Source organism: Pipistrellus hanaki (assembly GCF_964339955.1).
Source record: "Pipistrellus hanaki genome assembly, chromosome: 1".
Classification (NCBI taxonomy): Eukaryota; Metazoa; Chordata; class Mammalia; order Chiroptera; family Vespertilionidae; genus Pipistrellus; species Pipistrellus hanaki.
The window spans coordinates 40,423,115-40,444,792 of NC_140503.1; the positions used below are offsets into that span (position 1 = coordinate 40,423,115).

A 21,678-nucleotide genomic window follows, 5' to 3' on the forward strand; every position below is an offset into this window, starting at 1 on the left:
TTTAGAGAGAGAATGGAAGGGAAAGAGGGAGCAAAGCAAGAGAAAAAAAAATCAACCTGAGAGAGACACATCAATTGGTTGCCTCCCGCACATGCTTGACCCAGGGCTGAGGATCAAACCTGCAACCCAGGTTCATGCCCTTGCCCAGGAATAGAACCCCTGGACCCTTTGGTATGTGGGCTGAGGCTCTAACCACTTTCGGCTTGGGCTGGAAGATCCTTAGGGTGTCGTGGGTGAATCCAGCATTAGAAATGCACTTGTACTGCCGAAACCGGTTTGGCTCAGTGATAGAGTGTAGGTCTGAGGACTGAAAGGTCCCAGGTTCGATTCCGGTCAAGGACATGTACCTGGGTTGCGGGCACATCCCCAGTCAGGGGTTTGCAAGAGGCAGCTGGTCGATGTTTCTCTCTCATCGATGTTTCTAGCTCTCTATCTCTCTCCCTTCCTCTCTGTAAAAAATCAATAAGATATATATTTTTTTTTAATTCTTAAAAAGAAAAAAGAAATGCACTTGTACCAAACAAACTCTAGGCCCGCCCAACAGTAACGTTTTGTCGTTCTAACGCTACTACAGGTCCTCCGGTTTATTTTGAAGTTATTAATGTTGTCAATATTTTATCAGCCTTGGGGATAGAACCTTTCTTCTTCTTAGTTCTAGAGTTGGGTGGTGACAATGTGACGGCCTCCACCCATGCTACTCCTAATATTTTAGATTTCCATTCTGTTCTCAACTTTTGTCTTTTTAAGCGAGACTTAACTTTTGAGCTTTTCTTTAAACCGCAGTCTCCTCCCACGATAGGCGCCTCTCACTGTCCCGCCAAGCCTTCCGTTCGTTCTCAGAACCTTCAGAACCGCTTCTCCTTGGTTTGGGGAGGCCCCCAGCCTCCTCGGTCCTGAGGAGCCCCAGGCATACAGATGCCTCCAGAGCCTCACCACCCGCGGTCTAAGGGGTCCCAGGGGTCCCAACGCCCTCTCCTCTGCCTTGCAGGTGGGCGTTGTTCAGTACGGAGAAGACGCCGTGCATGAGTTCCACCTCAATGACTACAGGTCCGTCAGAGACGTGGTGGAGGCTGTCAGCCACATCGAGCAGCGGGGAGGAACAGAGACCCGGACGGCATTTGGCATAGAATTTGCTCGGTAAACAAACAAAAAAAAAAAGGAAAAAAAATGTTTAATTGTTTTAAATCTCAGATATCATTCTGGTTATATATTGCTGTGTGACAAATCTCCACAAAATTTAGTTCCTTGAGATAATCATTTATTAATTCCTCAAAGTTCTGGGATTGCCTGGGCTCAGCCTGTCAGTTCTCTCTTGGATTTTTCTCATGGGTCAGCTGGGGCTGTTGTCATCTGAAGGTTCAAGTGGACTGGACGTCCACAATGGCACACGTGTGACTGGCAGCTGATGCTGGCTGTGGGCTGGGACCTCAGCTGGGGCAGGCGACCTGAGCACCCACACCTGGCCATAGGGCTTGGTTTTCTCATAATATGGCAGCTGGGCTCTGAGAGACAGCAACTCAAGAGTGAGTTTTCCCAGAGACCCACATGGGAACTCTGAGGCTGCCCAGGACCGCGCAACTCTGATTGAGCAAGTCACCAAAGCCAGCCCAGATTCACGGGGAGGAGAATGGGATGCTGCCTCCCGCTGGAGGATGGCAAGGTCCCAGGGCAGGAGAGCATTTGCGATGGGAAATATTGCTGCAGCCAACTCTGGGAAATCCGCCCTGCCACAGGGACCCCGTGAAAAGTGTGTGGGTGGCTCTGTGAGGGGAGAAGCTTCCTGTGGCGGGTTTGTCAGCAGTGGAGTGTGGAGAGCATAGCTAAGTCAAACATCTGAGAGTGCAGTGTAATGAGGCTGGTTCCTTCAAAATCACACCAGCACCCACTCCTCATGACGATGAATGCTGCCTCTGTCCCTGTCCACACAGCGGCTATGTCTTTACTCCCGTGACGCTACCATCACTCAGAACATTGTGCTCACCCTTCTGCCGCCGCCCCCACCCCCACCCCGCACTGAAATCAGGGGGTGATTTTAAAGTCAAACCTCCAAGATCTTATAAGCGTATGCCTAACCTCCTAAGAGGACTATACCCCAGGTATTCAGATTTTGATTGTCAATTTCACACCTACGAACATGGGTTCTGCTATGTTCATTGAAACCACAGTCCCGGTTCCTTGGAATCCCACCTCTCGTAAGGGCTAGCGGATGTGTTTGCCAGAATTCTGCAGTCAGAGCTATATAGGATAACGTGACTTCATGTGGTCAAAAGGGTTGTTTTCCAACCTTACAACCCTCTAAGATTAAGTTACTGCTCCACTAACATATTTCTTTGCTGCTGAAACTGGCTCAGGCTTTTTCCCTAAATGAGCATCCCTCCATGTGAACGTGGCTCTTGCTCCTTCTCACGAGTTACAGGCCATTTTGCTGTTTTGTCATCATTGGGGTGAGCCCCTGAGACCCCAGCAGGGAATTGTGAAGTGCAGGGTGGGAGGGGGAGACAACAGGGAGAGGCAGCCTGTGTGCTATCGCTCCCTCAGTGTGAGCCCCACTGTTCTGCTCTCCTTTCCCAGCCCACCAACTGCAGGGCGATTGGAAGTGTGTGACTCACCAGGTAATTTGAACCATTCGTGACTCATGCAACCACTGGGGTGTGCAGTGGGCACTCCCAGTGCCGTGTGAAATCTGATCTTCCCGGCCTGCCACGTTTGGGCCCCCTATCACAGCCAGTGCCTCTGAGGGTAAAAGGTTTTCTCTCCTCACCCGTTTATTCATGGTGTGTTTTTTGCTCTGAACCCAGTGACGTACAAAGAGCCAAGCCAGAGACTTGAGAGCCTCTAGCTCTTGTCAGCCTAACTCAGTGAGGATGAGAGAGGGAGGGGCCAGGGAGGAATGCCAAAATGGGTGGCACTTGGCCTGCCTGGGAGGGCTCCAGGATTCCAGCAGGGACAGGTGGAGAGGAGACTTTCCACCAAATCATTCTGCCCTGATAGGACAGAGGAGGGAGGCTGTGGAGGAACATTGACATGGGAGTCACGCTCTGACCACCGCCCAGTGTGAGTGGAGAGGGGAGAGCAGAAGCGAGGGCTCAGAGAAATAACGGGATCAGACCCTAAAGGCTCTGGTGAGCCAGTGTCAGGTGCTGAGGGGAACGGGAGCCATTGCAGGTTCTGAGCAGGAAGGAGGCATGAGGTGACCTACTTTTCCAAGGGGGGTCCCTCTGGCTTCGGGGTTGGTGGAACCTGTTGTGAGTTTAATGCTCTCACTGCTTTCCAGGAACTTGTCATCTGATTTACAAAGGCGCAAAGCCAAGTCTTTTGCACAATACAAATCACAGCTTTAAATCTGATGATTCATGCCAGCCTTCACCCTATTGCAGATCCATGCAGATACTCACACGATGCCACCATATGGAAACGCGATCCTGAAATTGTTCCTGGCTTTTTCCTTGCTATGTATATTTGTGAGGAGTTTTGTTTCTGAGCCTGGCCCTCTGATGATGTCGTGGAAGCACCTAGAATCTCCTTTAAGGGGTTAGCAAAGTTCTCCCTCCAATGGTTCGGACTTAAGCCCAAAATCAGCCTGTCATGCGGAGTGTGCCTCTGCCCCTTTAGTTCCCAGCTCAGACTAACATTAGAGGATTTTTTTGGTCAGCATATTCAGAATATCATCGAGTTTCTAAGAGGATGGCAGATGGTCTGTTTCTCTTAGCTGGCAGCTTGAAAATGCTCTAGCCCCGTGGTCAGCAAACTGCGGCTCTTTGGCCCCTTGAGTGTGGCTCTTCCACAAAATACCTCGGCCTGGGTGAGTCTATTTCGAAGAAGTGGTGTTAGAAGAAGTTTAAGTTTAAAAAATTGGGGTCTCAAAAGAAATTCCAATCGTTGCACTGTTAATATTTGGCTCTGTTGACGAATGAGTTTGCCGACCACTGCTCTAGCCTAATGTGTCCACCTTTGTGAATACCTCCACATCTAAATCAAGCACATCAGCCCATCCGCTTGCTGTGTAGCAAGAGATACTCCTGGTACCGCAAGCCGGAGACCGGCTTTCACCGAGCATTGCAGAGCTTGAACCTGTGGGTCAGATCCACAAGGAATCGTTGCAGGGTAACGTTTATTTTTAGATCCTTATTGGAAAATTCTGCCTGCTGGGCCAGCCTCTCAGGCCAGGCCCTGTCTGCCCTTCTCAGAACCTCACGGTCTACAGGAGGGTTGGCCACAGAGGCTCGGAGAGCTGGTGATGGCTCGGGAGCCAATTTTCCATGCTTCATAGCCAGTTTCCAGCTGCAGGAGTCTTTCCGCGGCACCCAGGGGTAGGTGTGCCAGCCATCACCCCCACCCAGCCCTGGCTGGATTGCCCAACGGGCTGGCCACGCGCCTGCTCCCAGCACTGAAAACAAAATAAAAAGTGAGAAGAAGGAACATTTGCCATAGAATTTGATGTTTAATTGTTCCCAAAATAGAATCAAAGTTGTCCTCCCGGGAGAAATGAGAACCTCCTCAGGCTTCATTGCAGGGGTTGTGGATCAGAGCTGTTTGGGCGTTAAGTTGCTCAGACGTGCACCGGTGCGGGACTCGGTAAGCGGCTCTCAATGCTGGTGTGCGGGAGAGCTCTGGAAAGACTGCCGCCCAGGCCCCGCCCAGAGGTTCCAACCTTAGAGTCTGGGGAAGGCTTGGGCCGCCCTTCGGTGTTAACTCCCCAGGTGACTCTAACGTGCAGCCAGGGTTTTGAACCACCAACTTAGGGCCTCGAAAGGTCTCCGTCCGACCCTGAGCTCCCCTCCCAAGTCCACCCCATCTGCTTGCCCAAAACAGCATGGTCAGTACCAGACAGCGGCTTCTTAAAGTCACTTTTTAAAGACAAGCAGCTGAAACCGATTTGGCTCAGCGGTAGAGCATCAGTCTGCGGACTGAAAGGTCCCGGGTTCGATTCCGGTCAGGGGCATGTACGTTAGTTGTGGGCACATCCCCGGTAGGGGATGTGCAGGAGGCAGCTGGTCGATGTTTCTTTCTCATCGACATTTCTGGCTCTCTATCTCTCTCCCTTCCTCTCTGTAAAAAAAATCAATAAAATATATTTTAAAAAAATAAAAAATAAAGACAAGCAGTGGTCTGGGCATCTCAACCCTGCTTATTCTGTGGTTCTGGGTCTCGAACTTTCTGGGTTGCTGGAGATAAGGAGGGGTGGGAGTTGGCCCTGGTTTCTGTGGCTGCCCCTCTGGGGGACCACCAGGGGCGGCTCCATCCCAGTGTCCCTCTTGTGACCTCCAACTGCCCCCCACCCCACCCCGCCCTGTGCTCGGGTTTCAGTTCAGAAGCTTTCCAGAAGGGAGGACGGAAAGGGGCCAAGAAGGTGATGATTGTCATCACGGATGGGGAGTCCCACGACAGCCCGGACCTGGAGAAGGTGATCCAGCAAAGCGAGAGGGACAACGTGACCAGATACGCTGTGGCCGTGAGTCCTGCCCCTGCCCCTGCCCCTGCCCCTGCCCACAGGCTGCCAGCTGGCTGACAGAGGCTTCACCACCAAAACCCTGGGGACTCCAAGGGGACACTTTCTGCGCAGTGAGCAAGCTGTCCAGGCCCTCAGATACGTCTCTTCTTGCTCTCCTTCTAAAGAGCAAGTTGTGCATCTTCCTTCCGCACTGCCTGGGCCCATCCACGTAGCCATGGAGAGCTTCCTGAGGCACTGAAACCTCAGAAAACTAGAGACCCTTGGCCTCCCAACCCCCAGAGCCCTGTCTTCGAACAGGGCTGCCTCTGGCCCTTCTAGACGGACAATAAGGTGGTGAAGGCCTGGGTACCGAGGGATCATGAGGTGGGGAGAGGGAGCATATCTGTAATTCTCTCAACAATAAAGATTACAAAAATGAATACATGACATTTCAAATGCAAGTGGGATTTGGAGGACGACTCGGGCCCTCCCTGGGGCCCAGGTCGGGGCCCGGTGTAGGGAAGCCGGAGCTATGACCTGGTTTGTCGCCCTGCCTTGTTCCCTGGCAGGTCCTGGGCTACTACAACCGCAGGGGGATCAACCCGGAAACTTTCCTAAATGAAATCAAATACATCGCCAGCGACCCCGACGACAAGCACTTCTTCAACGTGACGGACGAGGCGGCCCTGAAGGACATCGTGGACGCCCTGGGGGACAGGATCTTCAGCTTGGAAGGTGAGCCATTCCCACAGAGAGGGTCCCGGCTCCCAGAGGGAAGCCCACCCCCACAGAGGGAGATGGTCCTCCCTTCTCGGTGACTGCCAGCACGGGCTGTGACTGTGCTGGACAGAGGCCATGCTTCCCGAACGGCCCGGGGAGGTGACTGCTGGGCCTCCTCCTGGACAGGGTCTGCTCCTCTGAGGAAGCTGAGCTCAGAGGAGCTGAGTGACTTGCCAAAGCACCACAGCTTGAGAAGGGGCTCGGGCTTGACTGAGAGTTGCCAGATTCCACAAATATAAAATACAGTGTTTGTGGCAGGTTTATACTAAAAAAAAAAATGACTCGTTGGTTGTCTGAAATTCAATGGCTGAGTGTCCTGTATTTTCTCTGGCAACCTTAGTTTGACCCCGCCTCCCAGTCCACCACAGCACTTTCTTTCCTGGTTTTTAATATATTTTTATTGATTTCAGAGAGGAAGGGAAAGGAAGAGAGAGGTAGAAACTTCAATGATGAGAGAGAATCATGGATCAGCTGCCTCTTGCACGCCCCACACTGGGGATCGAGCCTGCAACCCAGGCAGGTGCCCTGACCGAGAATCAAGCCGTGACCTCCTGGTTTATAGGTCGATGTTCAACCACTGAGCCACACCGGCCAGGCTACCACAGCACTTTCTGCAGGCCTTTCAGATGCCTCCCTGCGACTTAAACTCGAGTGGTGACTGGCCATCTATTTGCACCATATGCTGGGACAGGCCCTTTCCACACGGGGTTTGCCATAGAGGAGGAAGGTCAAAGGTAGAAAGCAGCATCCCAAGGCCCGAGCAGTCTGCAGAGCATGGAAACGACCAGCTACAGGCACACGCAGGGAGACAAAAGACAGTCCTCCCGAACGAGGATAGACAGAAAGCATGAACCTGCGTGTTGACACTCACACTAGAACTTAAACTTCCAAGTCAGTGTGTTTCCCCTCAAAATGGTCCCCTTGGGTGCCAAGAGCATTGGCTCCGATGACAGGGTTGGAAGGGCCCTCTGGGGGCGGGGCTTTCAGCAGGCCCGAGGTTTCTTGTGCAAAAATTCGGGGTGGCCTCTCCTCCGGAGGGCCTCCCTGAGGTCTGGGAGGCATCCAGGGGCAGCTGGGACCAGCCATGGTGAATGAGCAGAATGCGCAAAGTAGGAAATTCCATTTTTTGCCCAACACGCTTTCTTTCCATGCACTCCTCTTGATCTTTCCCCGATTTGGACAGTCTTGCGGTAGACGTGCCGTAAGATGTTGTCCCGAGCGAGGGAGTGGGCCACTATTGTAAAAACTCCCTTTCCAGCAGGGAGTGGGCCACTAAAAACCCTGCACGACCCTGGAAGTGCTCGCGCCTGCCCTGCAGGTGCCTGCGCTGGGGCAGACAAGGGGGCTTGGCCTCAGCCCCCTTCCCACCTCCCTGGGTGCTCCCTCGAAGCTGAGGCTGAAGCTGCAGCTGTGTGGGCACTGAGTCAGCAGGCGCAGCACTGACCTCTCTCTGTCCCTGACTTAGGCACCAACAAGAACGAAACGTCCTTCGGGCTGGAGATGTCACAGACCGGCTTCTCCTCTCACGTGGTGGAGGTAGGGACCGTGCACAGCCGGCCTCCCACACACTCAGGCTCCTGTCCCCCGCCTTCCGGGGCTGTCTCTGTCCCCTTTTCTCTCGTCCTTGGAGTCTCTCTGCCTCCTGTTTCCTGTGGTTGGAAGAGGGAAGTCAAGGTCTTCAACTTGCAGGGAGTTGTTCTGACTCACAGGCCAGGGCTGCACCTCACAGGAGTGCCCGAGGGACAGCGGGATCAATACCAGAGAAAACACCTCATAAGCTCTTTGCATATAGCCCCGCCGGGCAGTGCCGTGTGCAGGGAGGTCCGTGGGGAAAGCCCGGATGTGTCGGTTTCAGCACCAGCCCTCGTGGGCGTGCTCTGATCAGGCAGGTGTCTCAGGTGTCTGGGCGGGAGGGGGAGTGTTCCGCTAACTCCTCTATGAGAGGCAGAAGGCAGGGTTCCTTGTTCCTAGTTTCCAGCTACAGAAACCCCATCACAGCATGGCCGCGTGGCTGCTGACGTGCTCTCCGAGAGAGAAATACTCATCTCGTGCCCTCTCCCCGCACCGAGCAGCTGCTGCGTGAGAGATGTGGATCCGAGGGGCTCTGAGTCAGAAACGGCTAGCTGGAGGGGAGGGGGCACGTGCACCCCACGCAGCAGGCAGATGGGCGGAAGCACCTCCCGCTCAGCTTTTCCTGAGTGGCATCTGGACAACAAACGCCATGCCCGCTTGAATACAGCAAGCTGTCCGAGTCCCAGCCCAGTTTCCTAACGGTCAAACTATGTGCAGAGCACGCTACATTTTCCCAGGCGCTGGGAAGTCCTGCGCCCCGTTCATGCTCAGAGGCAGTCCTGCCAAGCCGGCTGGTGGTAATAGTTGCCCCAGGGTAGGTGGTGACATGGGCACATCTTTCCAGAGCCTCCTCCGTGCTGGGTCCCGTGCTGGATCTCACGGGGTGCAGAGCGAGCCCTGCCCTCAAGGAGCCCGCCATCCGTCCCAGGGCAGGAGCCCGCCCCAGGAGAGATGAGACCATTCCTCAAGCTGGTCGGGCAGTGCGTCATGTGCTGGTCAGGACTAGCCTGGTCTCTTGACCCTGGGCTCAGGGCTGATTAGAAAATTGAATGAGGAAATCAAATTGAACTAAAACCAACAAGCATTTGTCAAATGCGACTGAGATACCAGAAGGGACTGGGATTTCCTCTTGGCACCAGGAGTCCGCCAACCTGCAAGCAATCCAGGGCAGCGTTCCTCGGCTTTGAGGAGCAGGATAAAAGCAACGATGGATTTCTCCTGGTAAAGATGTACATCTTGAGCAGGCCCCCATCCCTGGGGCCCCTGGGGAGACCCCCTGCTTGTTGGGGGAACCAAGTGTACACATCTGATGCTAACCAAGACAGTGTGTGTCGAGGGTCTTCTAGAAGGAAAGGCCCAGGCGGGGGGAGAGGCCGTCAGGGAAGGATCTGGGGAGGGGCTGGCACTTGGGCAGATCCCTGAGGATGAGGATCCCTGCAGCCATGGGCAGTGAGCAGAAGAACAGAGGGGAAATCTGTGCACACACCAGGAGCCAGCCCTGCCTGGGGGCAGTGAGAGAGAAGGAATGGACCTTGTGGCCTTCGTTCACTCCATACTCATTTCTTGAGCACCTCCCTGGGTGCCAGGCTCTGTACCAGGAACCGGGGACATATAAATAGATGAAGATTACAGTCACATTTCAGCTGGCAGCAGCTCGAGGTCTAACGGGGGAGAAAGATTCTTAGATAGTAAGTTCAGTCTCCTGCTTCTCATACTGTGATGTCTGAGGAAAACCGGGAGCCTGGCCGAAACCGGTTTGGCTCAGTGGTAGAGTGTTGGTCTGCGGACTGGGGGGTCCCGGGTTCGATTCCGGCCAGGGGCATGTGCATTGGTTGTGGGCACATCCCCAGTGGAGGGTGTGCAGGAGGCAGCTGGTCAATGTTTCTCTCTCATCGACGTTTCTGGCTCTCTATCTCTCTCCCTTCCTCCTCTCTGTAAAATATCAATAAAATATATATTTATAATAAAATAAAATAAAAAAGAAAAGAAAACCGGGAGCCTGAAGAAAAGGGAAATGATGATGCACGTCGGGTGTCTGAGGACGCTTGCGCTGAGCCCTGACAACGGCCCACGCAGCTCAGTGTGAGGGGCAAGGCGGGTCCTGTGGACCTCCAGGCCCCGCAGCTGCCGCGGGGAGCCCAGGAGCCTAGGGCTCCAGCCTGTAGTTGAGGCCAAGGCCGTGCTCTGCCCTGCGCAGCTGCTACTACATGCCCAGCGGAGAGGCCAGGGGGCCTCTCCCCATCCTGTAGACCACATGTGTCAAACACAAGGCCCGCGGGCCAAATCCAGCCCGCCAGTCCTTGCAATGTGGCCCGCACCGCGCTGTCATCACTGCACTCCGCTGTCAGTTTATGACATTGTCAGTTTATGACTGTTCAGTAAACCATTCGGCCCGCGATTTAGGCTGGATTTTAGATTTTGGCCCCTTCTCTGATTGAGTTCGACACCCCTACTGTAGACACAGGCCCTGGTTCTTCTGTCACCTCCAGTCTTATTTTCAAGTGACAGGTAGCTGGAATTTTTACGTGATCGACTTTAAAAGAAAGATGATTACATTGGAATGAGACTCCTTAATACTAAAAAAAAAAAAAAAAAAAAAAAAAAAAAAAAAAAAAACACTTCCAAATCCAAAGGAATGGTGCAATGATGGTAGACTGTTTGGCCCTATTAAACACGGAGGTTTTTCAGCGCCAGCCATGGATGTCGTCGTCATTGGCTGCAGCCAACCTGTCCCTGGGAGTCCAGCTCGCAGCTCTCAGGGCAGTCAGATCTCTCTGGGGCCCCTGGGCAGTGGGCCCAGCCTTTCAGCTTTGCCCAGAGCAGGTCCTGAGCCAACGAAAGTCCATCGCCTGGGCGAGCACCCAGGCTTCATCTCCCCCAGAAGGGCTCCACGTGGACAGCCTCAGACAGCTGCTCCCTGCAAAGGAGGGAAGGAGCTTCAGCTGCCCCGAGCCTGTTTATTACGTCAGAGGAAAGGTCTCTGGTCCGGGGGGCGGGCCCAGTAGAATGCTCTCACCTGGCAGAGGAAAGGCCCAGCAGCTTGTTGGCCTGCTGCCCGCTGTCAACGAGGAAACCAACCTTTGAGTGAGGAAGGAGGGGCCAGAGCCCAGCACAGGAGAGGAGGCCCCAGAACATCACCTGGCCACCTACCGAGCCCCAGGCTCCACACCACAAACAATTGCATCCCACGCTGATGGCCAAGATCAGAGCCATTGAGGGGAACTGAGAGCTGGAGCCAACCCGAGAACTCTAGTCCTGATTTGCAAACAGGAGAAAGAGTGTATCCTGGACATACGGCTCCCTGGTCAAATCCCAGAACGGATTCTTAAGCCAATGCTTTCATTCGCATTTGGAAATGCATGTGAAGGTCACTAATGGCTGGAATGGCTTCTACTGCTGGCTGGCTGGCTGGCTGGCTACTGAGGTAGTGAACTCCCTGCCAAGCTGGGTAGTCAAGAAGAAACTCAGAAAGCTTACCGATGGGAGCCATACCGCCCTCCCCTCAGGCAGCATCGACTCTGAGAGTCTATAATCCCCATGGGCCACAGGGAAAGGTGTGGAGGAAGGAAGAGAACCATAAGGAATTGGCGCCCATGGTGATGGATGGAGCTGCTGGGGAGGACTCAGCCGAGGAATTTCCCATTAAGCATCCCACATGAGTCCATAAATCCCCCTCAAGACCAATTATTTACAGAAGGAAGCAGTTTTATTGGGGTGGGTCTGCCTACAAAAAACCCAGATAAGAAGAGATCATTTTTCCTGTAACCTACACACCCTCCTCTTCAGCCTGCACCCTCCACACGGGCCTTCCTGGGTTGTGGACCGGATAGCTAAGGTCATTGGCTGTATCTACGGTTCTTAGCTGTTGAAGCCTTAAAGCTGTTACTATTCTAAAGAGTTTTGCATTTTAACTAGGTTTGCTAATCTGATCCAATCCGACAGTGAACAAAACCAGTCCATCGGGGTGAAATGACCCAGAAGCTGTGAGTCCCTCCTGAGCCCCCATCTGCCTGAGCGAAGGGGTAGACTCTTCCACCCGCCCGCTGGGGCAGGCAGGCAGGGCTGTGGGGCAGGGCTGTCTGTCGGCCCCTCCCCGCTCACCCTCACCTCCATCCCCCGCTCCTCCCGTGAGGCTAGGACGTGGTAGCCGAGGTCTGCCAGCGTGCTTATTCCAGACTGTTTCCAAGGTGACTGCTGGGAGCCGGAATCACTTCCGGTTTGCTAAGGGCCTCCTAAGCTAAGGTGACCAGATCGTCCAGGTGTTGGCAGGACAGTCCTGATTCCTAACAATTTTTCCCACGTCCCGCAGCATTTTTAAAAAGTCCCTTTTTTTTTTTTTTTTTAAGAATCTTTCCAATGTTTCCAATCTTTCCAAAAATCGGGACTTTTTTAAAACGCCGCTGGACTTGGGAAAAATTGTTAGAAATCAGGACTGTCCCGCCAACACCTGGCCGATCTGGTCACCTTATCCTAAGCCCAACCGTGTGTCCTTGGGCCACGCCCTGGGCCCAGCACCCCACTCCTGACCCTCGTTCCCAGAAACTCTGCGCAGAGGCGCCACCCGCAGGTCTTGAATGAGCAGGTGCGGTGTGCCCCCTCCTCCCTGCCCCGCCCCGGCTCCGAGCAGCACGCGGTGAGGGGCTCCCCTCCACAGAGGCTGAGGGCCTGTTTCTGGGTCTTTCCTGCCCAGCCCCCTCTAAACGCCTGGCACACATCCTTCCTCAGGCTCCACTTTGAGCCTTTTGAAAGCAAGTTCCATGCCAGAATCCAAGCCGCTAGTCAAAGCACAACGCACCCTCTGAATGACAGAACCCGTAGGAGGGGCTCCTGCGGATAGAGTCCCGCCCCCTCCACAGTCACTCTGTGCTGGGCACATGGGCACTAGGGAGCCGTGGGAGCACCTGGGGAAGGAGGGCAGCACCCAGAGGGGGTCTCCCTGCACGCCCGCACCCGAGACCACAGCTGACCACCTCCACCTGCCTCCACAGTCCGGCCTAGCCAGCGCCGGGAAGGATTGCTGGCACCTGGCGTTCTCAGTCCATCACTGCCTGGCGCGCAGCCTCAGACAAATCAGTTAGCCTGTCTGAGCCTTCGTCTCTGAATGGATGTCTGAAAAGTATTTGTAGAATTGAATCTTGAGGCTTGGAAAGGACGCTGCCATTTTGAGACTTAATGTAATAATGGATCAAGCAAGGTTTTCTCAAAATCCTTTCCTGACTCCAATGTACATCCGCCCCCTCCCTCGGCTGGGCCCCAAAACAGGTTGTCCTTGCCTCCGTGAGAGCACTGCTCACCACCTGATGTGAAGCTCCATCCGGAGCACCAACTGGACCGTGAGAGCTGACGCTTTGACTCCCGCCCCCTCCCCCTGCCCCGGAAGTGCTTCGTGGATGAACTAACGCATGAGAACAGCTGCTTGTGTACCCAGCCCTTCGTAGCTGCCAAGCACCTGCTGAGAATTTAAAGTGCCAGTTCTTATAACAAAACTGAGGAACCCGAGGCTCAGAGAAGAGAGAAACCTGCCAGAGGTTACACAGCTCGAAGCGCTGGAAGTGGAACAAGTCAGGAAGGTCTGTCTCCAGAGCTCACGCTCCAACCACGAAGCCAGGGATTCTCTGTCTCAGCCCTATTGACAATCCTGCCCAGATGCTTTTGTTTTTTTAATATATATTTGTATTGATTGCAGGGAGGAAGGGAGAGGGTTGTCATGAATGTGGCCTTGGCTCATCTGTCCAGCCTCATCTTGAACCACACCGCCCGCCTCACTCAGCCTGCCAGACCCAGTTTTCAGTTCCTCGAAACCAAAGGCTCTAAACTAGAGGTGTCGAACTCAATCAGAGAAGGGGCCAAAATCTAAAATCCAGCCTAAATCGCGGGCCGAATGGTTTACTGAACAGTCATAAACTGACAATGTCATAAACTGACAGCGGAGTGCAGTGATGATAGCGCGGTGCGGGCCACATTGCAAGGCCTGGCGGGCTGGATTTGGCCCGCGGGCCTTGTGTTTGACACATGTGCTCTAAACCCTCTCCAGCCCCAGGGCCTTTGCACGAGTTGTCTGGATAAGCATCACATTCAAAAAAATGCCTTTGCTGACCCTGTCTCGACCTGAATTAAACCTCACTGTGGCCTTTATTACATCCCTCTTCACACGTATCACGGTTTGCAACTATTTCATGTATTTGTATATTCATTTGGGGTCTTTGAGCTCCACGAGGTGTCTGGCACAAAGTAAACACAGTGAATTTTTACTTAAAAAGAAAATGAAGAAGTAGGATTTACACACAGGGAGCCACCCAGACCCTACAGCGGAATGCGGGCGGAGGCCGAGTGTGGGGCACAGCTGGAAGGGGTGTCAGAGGGAGGGAGAGTGACAGGAGACTTCCCGCAGGGGTTCTGAAGCCCACAGAGTAATGGGGTTTGGTTGTGGGCTTGGAGTTTCTTTCTAGAACATTCCTTCTCTCCTAAGGTCCCATCCTTAGGATTACTTTGACCCATTTTGCTCTAAGGATGGGTTGGGGCAAGAAGGCCCTGGACTCATTCAGAAGCCAAGGATCCTGGCTACAGAGTTGGGCTGTTAAGTAATGAACCCGGGAGAAGGCGCCCCGGGAGGCTGGCAGGTGCTTCGTGGTGCGGGATGTGGTGTGGCTTCCCGGAGAGGGCGCCTGGGGGGCCGGAGCTGATGTGTGTCCCTCCCCACCGTCAGGACGGGGTGCTGCTGGGAGCCGTGGGTGCCTACGACTGGAACGGAGCCGTGCTCAAGGAGACCAGCGGCGGCAAGGTCATCCCCCTGCGAGAGTCCTACCTGAAGGAGTTCCCCGAGGAGCTCAAGAACCACGGCGCGTATCTGGGTGAGAGCCCGCGGGGGCGCTGTGGGCAGTGGGCAAGGAGGGCCCCCGGGGAGCCATACCGCCCACCCGTGACCCAAGGGGCCCACCCGTGACCCAAGGGGCCCACCCGTGAGCATTCTGTGCTGATTCGAGCCGGGGTCAGGGCCATCGCCTCTTCCGCCTGGCGCCACCACGCCAGCGCCCTGCCCGGCAGGTGAGCAGGTAGAATAAACGACAAGCCACGCACCTGCCCCTGAAATGTGCTCCCGTGGATGTTTCTAATGCTCCTCCTCCTCCTAGAAGGTCCTGGTGGGTAAGCCAGGCTGAAGGACCCTCTTGAAACCCTGGTCTTAACCACAGGCACCACCTCTCCTGCTCCTCCTCATTCTGGGGCAGAGTCTGGGTCTCTGGAAGATTCCTCCCTACGTGCCCCAAGGGAGTGGGGAGACTGGGGGAAGGAGATGGGAGGCCCGGCTCTCTGCCTCCGTGGGGAAGCTGTATGGCCTGCTGGCCGAGCCCTCTGGGCAGGCCTTCGGAGGCGGGTTCAGCTTTCAGGGTGGCCCTGCCTGCTGGCCAAAGAGCCACATGGGAACCGAAGCCCCAGCCAGCAGACTGATGGGAAATTCTCAGTGCTGCCGGGAGCTTTGCCCGTCAGCCCACGCTTGCCCTCAGGGCATGCAGCCCCAGGCCCCTCCCGCCACCACCATCTCCCACTTGGAAGGCCCGAGGCCCAGGGCCAGTTGAAAGCATTTCCAGCAGGGCCACTGAGGGCTCAGCTCAGAAGAAATCTCTGCTCCACACCGCAAGGCTAGCCCCACCCACCTCATGCAGGCATCTGTGGTTGTGCTAAATACACAGCCACGGTAGCTACCCCACGCGACGTCTGGCCCCACTGACCTTTCAAGCCCCATTTCCCAGGTCACCTCCAGGAGTTAGAGAAGTTGTGTCTGGAACCAGAGTAGACACCCTGCTGCTCCCACACTCCCAGCCACTGAATCAGCTCCACTGTGCATCCTGCAGCCACTCTGGAACCAACTGCTAGGAACCGGCTGACAGCGTCACACACATGCACACACACACACACACACGAGTGCACACATGCACACATGGCAGAAGGAGATGTCCATTCCCAGAAAGAGCCCAGGAACTGCCAGCAGGCCTGACACCCATCTAAAAACCGCAGTCCAAGATTCAAAATCATCTGGCAGAGAGTGGAACTCGGCTTTGCATGGTTTCGGAGAGATGCTGCACGGTCACCCTCTGGGCGCTGAGTGGGCAGCTCATCCCAGTGATCAGGCAATGCCACTCTGAGAACACAGATGGGGGTCTTTCCAAAGAGCCCTGGCTTCCCATTGCTTCCTATTCTGCGTGGCGTGTGCGTGGCCTGAGAGGACCTGGGACCTCCCTCCTTTGAGTCTGCAGAGCTTTGGGGCTGCAAGAATCCCTGAGGTCTTTGCAGCCACACAGACAACATTGGTGATCATGAGCCACTAAGCAAAGATTTATGGGAATGGAGAGGGCACTGTTTGGTCCCCAATAAACAGGTAGTGAGGATCAAAAACCAAGCCTGCCTGATATGAAATGAAACGTGGCCTGGGCTCACTGCTGCCTGTGAAGGAGGGGGTGTGATCATTCCAGGTCAGCGTCGCCGTTAGGGCCCCGCCTGGCTTCCTGTATCCCTCCGGCCAGCAGGGGTGGGTGCAGGCCTGGGAATGACTGCCCTGAGCTACGGCATCTGCCCGGCCGGCCGGCCCTGAATGCATGTCCTGCCTCGGCCTGTGCTCCGCACAGCGGAGCCGTGCGTGGGCCAGAGACCAGCCTGTTTCCTCTGCGGCAGGGTACACAGTCACATCGGTCGTGTCCTCCAGGCAGGGGCGGGTGTACGTGGCGGGAGCCCCCCGGTTCAACCACACCGGCAAAGCCATCCTGTTCACCATGCACAACAACCGGAGCCTCACCATCCACCAGGCCCTGCGGGGCGAGCAGGTAAGGGAGGGAGGGAGGAGCAGAGAGGGCTGGGCCAATGGGAAAGCTGGGCTGGCGGGGTCTCTGGAGCTCTTCTCTTCCCTCTCAGTAGGACGGTCCCCAGACCCATACACATCCTTCCTGGGTGGGGGACATCTCTCTCCCTCCCACCAGCCTCAGAGCGAACTGGTCCAGCCCCAGAAAGTCAGGCCTGGTCCCTCTGCAGCCGGGAGAAGCTGAGCATGTGCTTGCCTGCCTTTCATGGACCTCACCCCGACTGCCAGCTTCTTCCTGCTCATGTTTAGAGCTCATGGCTAGAAGCAGCATCTAGGCTGTGCTTCCCGGCCTGGGCTGCAGGTCCCTCGGTGTCCTGCGAGGCAGTCATGTTCCTTAAGCCAGTGTTTTTCAACCTTTTTTGGGCAAAGGCACACTTGTTTCATGAAAAAAATCACGAGGCACACCACCATTAGAAAATGTTAAAAAAAATTAACTCTGTGCCTATATTGACTATATATAAAGTAATTCTCTTGAATAGGAATCAAATAAACACAAAGAAAGTATTTTATAATTACTTTATTATGAAATATTAAGTAAACAAAATAGTGAAAAATTATAAAATTCTTGTCTTGTCTGCACCTACGGCACACCAGGCAACATCTCGCGGCACACTAGTGTGCCGCGGAACAGCGGTTGAAAAACGCTGCCTTAAGCCACCTTCTCACTGCCAGGAGTGGAGCGATTGTGCACCCATCCCCTCGAGGCCCCAGGGGTTCGCCAAGACGCCAGCCTCTTCCCTTTTCCTGGAATGTTAGTGATGCAGAACGGTACGGCGGCCAACGCCACTGCCCCGCCTGGGGTGTGGCGGACAACCAGACCGTGCTGTGGAGAGTCCCGTGTCCGACGGTCATGAGTGCAGATGGAAAGCTATGACAACAGTCACTGGTGGTGAAAAGATCAGAACCCCGTGTTCTGATCCAGGTCATTTCAATAGCCGAGGAAGCCTGCGGTGCTGGGAAGCAGCATAGCTTTTCCATGGTTATGGAGTGGGTTCGTGGCTGGGTCAAGTTCAGCATCCAGGACTCTCGGAGGGGCTCTTGCATTGTGCCACCTCCTAACCCCCAACCCCAAAACCAGACCTCGGCCCCTCCTGACTAGCAGGATCCAGCATCCATGGCATCCTGGGCCTGAGGCTGGGCCCTGTCCAGGTCTTACTGTCCCAGCTTACAAAGCCTGGATCGGCCCTGTCTCCGGCACCGGCTACTACTGCCCTTGTCCTGTCGCCTTGAGGACAAGTTCCTCCCTGGGTCTAACCTAAAACCCTCCAGCTGTAAGAAGCCCGCATCCCACCATTCCTCTTGGCATCTCAAGGGTACTGGTGGACCCAGGACCCTGCTCTGTCCCCCAGCCTCTGCCCTCTCCACCCACACTTCGCCCAGGGCCAGCTCCTTTGGGAATCCAAGCCTAGACCCTGAGAGCTGGAGGGAATTTGCTGATGGATTTATGACATTTTTACTGCCCAGTCCCGCCTCCAACATCCGAGAGAGAAACCGCAGTGCTGAAGGCAGCTAAATGAAGTGGATTCTAAATCATCATGACCCACATAGCTGAGGCCACGTATTTAGACAAATGTCTCCCTACCCCCCACACACACACCTTATTTTTTCTCAGTCTGCCTTTTAATTACTTTAGGCAAGCACATCTTTTGCCCCGGGTTGTGATTTTTGTTTCTCTCTTCTGTATTTTTATGTTCTCCTTAGTTTAAAGCTGTTCACGCTTTAGGATAGTTTTTTTTTTTTCTGAAAGCACCCTAAGTCAGGAGGTGACTGGGGGAGGGAGAGTTACGGGTTCAGGTGTTAGACAGACCCAAGTTCCAGCCCACTTTGGCCATGACCTTGTGCAAGTGACTCAAATTCTCTGAGCTTCAGCTCCTTCCTTGTCAGAGGGCCATGATCTCTCTTCAGGAAACATGAGGCTCATGCCTGCAAACCTGAGGCTGTAAAGTGTATCATACAGGCCTGTCCCTGGGAAGTCGTCTTCCCGTTCCTGGGTGACCCACTGGTTGAATAAACATTTACTGAGTGCCCTCCCCCCCCCCCCCCCGTGCCAGACAGGGCGCCACCGCCTGGAGGGAACTCAGTAGACACAGTGCCCACCTCACGAGGCACCTGTGGAGGGAGCAGCCGCTGGTGGGAGGAGTCTGAGGCCAGGGGAGCACCCAGAAGGGGCACCCACTGTGGGGAGTGGAGTGGGAAGGGCAGAGATGCTTCTAATAGAAAGTGACCTGAGGGATGGTAGACACTCACGGGGCAGGGAGAGGAGAGGAGGCCCCGGGCTTCTGCAGAAGAGAAAGCACAGAGTGTGGCAGGAGGGGTTGTAGGAGCCAGACGTGGGGGACAGATGCTGGGGAAGGAGGGAGGCAGGTCCAGCAGCATCACACCGGAGAGTTTGGACTTTTTCCCAAAAGCAAGGAAGCAGCATGGTCAGCGGCTAGAGGCCACTCTGGCTGCGCGTGGAGTGGGCTGGAGGGGCCTGGATGCAGGGAGGCCCTTCGATGGTGCCCGATCTGGGAGGGAGCAGCAGACGGGGAAGTAGATGGATCGGCGCCATGTTCGGCAAACATCAGGTGGGTGGGACTCGCTGGGAGACTGCAGGTGGGAGAGGGCAAAGGGTGGGGCCGGGGAGGACCCCCTGGTTGAGTGGGTGCTGGCGCCCTCACCGAGGTGGGGAGTGTGGCACCTGGTGTGGGAGAGGGACATAGTGACTGCTCAAAGCTGGAAAGAAATCGTAATTCACCACGCACGGTGCTAATCCCAGTCATCTGTGACATTAAAAATTGAAATGAGTTAAGTGTTCAACAATAGAGAACTGATTAAACACATTGGCACAGGCATAATGTTGGATATTATAGAATCAGCAATGTTGTGTAGTAAAAAATAACAAATGCTCATGCTCCATCAGTATGCCAACCATATGTATAATATGTTCCTAGGTTGGAAAAATAGACCATACACACACACACACACACATACACACACAGGGCACACAACCTAGAGAAAACAGACTAGAACAAACACACTGGAAGGCTGGCTCACAGCAGCTGGAGTTTGGACAAAGGGTGACCTTTATTTTCTTCTGTAGGCCTTTTTGTTATGCTGCTCTTTTTGCCATTATAATGTGTCCATTACAAACAGAAGAGATAGCAATCAATAAGACTGAACACTGGAAAGAAGAGTGGGGCAGAGTTATATAACAAGGAAGAAGGAGGAGAAAGGACAGACTGACAGGGCCAGTCTGCTCTGTGGGATGGGGTAAGGGAGAGTGGCGTGAGAAGGGGAGGGCCTTCTGGTGTGTTCACCCTAAATTCCGAGTCAAAGGCTGCGGTCTGTCTGGCGAGGCGAGGCTCCCGGCAGCCCAGCCCCCGCTCCCCCTGTGCCGCAGATAGGCTCTTACTATGGCAGTGAGATCACCGCGGTGGACATCGATGGCGACGGGGTGACCGACGTCCTGCTGGTGGGCGCCCCCATGTACTTCAGCGAGGGCCGGGAGCGAGGCCGGGTGTACGTCTACACCCTGAGACAGGTACTGATTTGGGGGGACGGGCGGCCTCCCAGGGGCACCTGGTCCCTGCCTTCGCCCTGGTTCCCCTGAGGAAAGCTGGGTCACGGGAGAGGCCCATGCCCGCTGCTGCTGAGCCAGGCCGAGGAGGGCGTCTGTAGCCAGAGGAGGGCCGCTGGGGAGAGCGGCGAGAGGGGACGCGCTGCAGGCCAGAGGGGTCATGGCCCCGGGGGCCCTCGCCAAGGCCCCCTGAGCCTTTCCCTGCCCCCGCTTTTCCAGAGCCGGTTTGTTTACAATGGGACGCTGCAGGATTCCCACAGCTTCCAGAACGCCCGCTTCGGGGCCTCCATCGTCGCGGTGCGCGACCTCAATCAGGATTCCTACAACGACGTGGCGGTGGGAGCCCCGCTGGAGGACAACCACGCGGGGGCCGTCTACATCTTCCACGGCCTCCGCGGCAGCCTCCTGAGGGCGCCCAAGCAGGTAGCGCCAGCGCGGGGCGCGGGGCCCTCCAGTCCTACTGGCTCCTGCACAGCCATCGGCTCAGGCTGTCTCCTGGGTCCTCATCCCGGGAAGGATCCCTCTCCTGCCTCTACTTGCCCTGTGTCCAAATGGTGAACCGGGCACATTTTCCTCCGGGGACTTCCACATCACCCCTGTGGGCACCTCTCCCTGCGTACCTCCATCTCAGCAGCCACAGCAGAGCCCCAGGACCCGGGCCTCACCCTTTCTTTTTTTCTTTTTTTAATATATTTTATTGATTTTTACAGGGAGGAAGGGAGAGAGATAGAGAGCTAGAAACATCCATGACAGAGAAACATCGATCAGCTGCCTCTTGCACACCCCCTTCTGGGGATATGCCGGCAACCAAGGTACATGCCCTTGACCGGAATCGAACCCCGGACCTTTCAGTCCCCAAGCCGACGCTCTATCCATTGAGCCAAACCAGTTTCGGCCGGACCTCACCCTTTCCACACGCATCTGTGCACCTGACACAGCGGAGAGCTCCCATCCGGCTGGCTCTTCTCCAGAAACGCTTCAGGCCGGTCACCTTGCTCTCGGCCCTCAGAAGGGACCCACTCCAGGTCCTGTCCCTGCAGGGTCGTTTTCTTTGCTTAATGTTACTAGGGAGACAGTCTAATCGGCCACGTTTGCGATACTGATGGGTTACCCGCCAGGTGCCATGGACTTACACTTCCTGGGGAACTCTTCTCAGACACAATGCTTTAGTCCAAAGGCACAGCCTAGAGCAGTGGGTCTCAACCTTCCTGATGCCGCGGTCCTTTAATACAGCTCCTCGTGTTGTGGTGACCCCCAGCCATAACATTACTTTCGTTGCTACTTCAGAACTGTAACTGTGCTACTGGAATGAATCGTAATGTAAATATCAGGGTCTTAGGTGACCCTGCTAGCGGTTCTCAACCTGTAGGCCATGACCCGCAGGTTGAGAACCACTGCTGTGTAGAGCCTAAGACACATGTGTCAAACACAAATCCAGCCCGCCAGGCCTTGCAATGTGGCCCGCACCGCGCTGTCATCACTGCA

The 21,678-nt window shown here is 55.0% G+C and overlaps 1 protein-coding gene across 1 annotated transcript in view; it reads left to right on the forward strand.

Moving 5' to 3' along the window:
• ITGA11 (integrin subunit alpha 11) overlaps positions 1-21,678 on the forward strand; it is a 117,741-nt gene that overhangs the window by 65,007 nt on the left and 31,056 nt on the right. The window contains exons 7-14 of the mRNA XM_084886727.1: positions 989-1,137; positions 5,308-5,452; positions 6,001-6,166; positions 7,677-7,747; positions 14,490-14,634; positions 16,451-16,599; positions 20,017-20,157; positions 20,413-20,616. Coding sequence (XP_084742853.1) covers positions 989-1,137; positions 5,308-5,452; positions 6,001-6,166; positions 7,677-7,747; positions 14,490-14,634; positions 16,451-16,599; positions 20,017-20,157; positions 20,413-20,616 — 1,170 coding nt within the window. The remainder of the gene's footprint in view (positions 1-988; positions 1,138-5,307; positions 5,453-6,000; positions 6,167-7,676; positions 7,748-14,489; positions 14,635-16,450; positions 16,600-20,016; positions 20,158-20,412; positions 20,617-21,678) is intronic.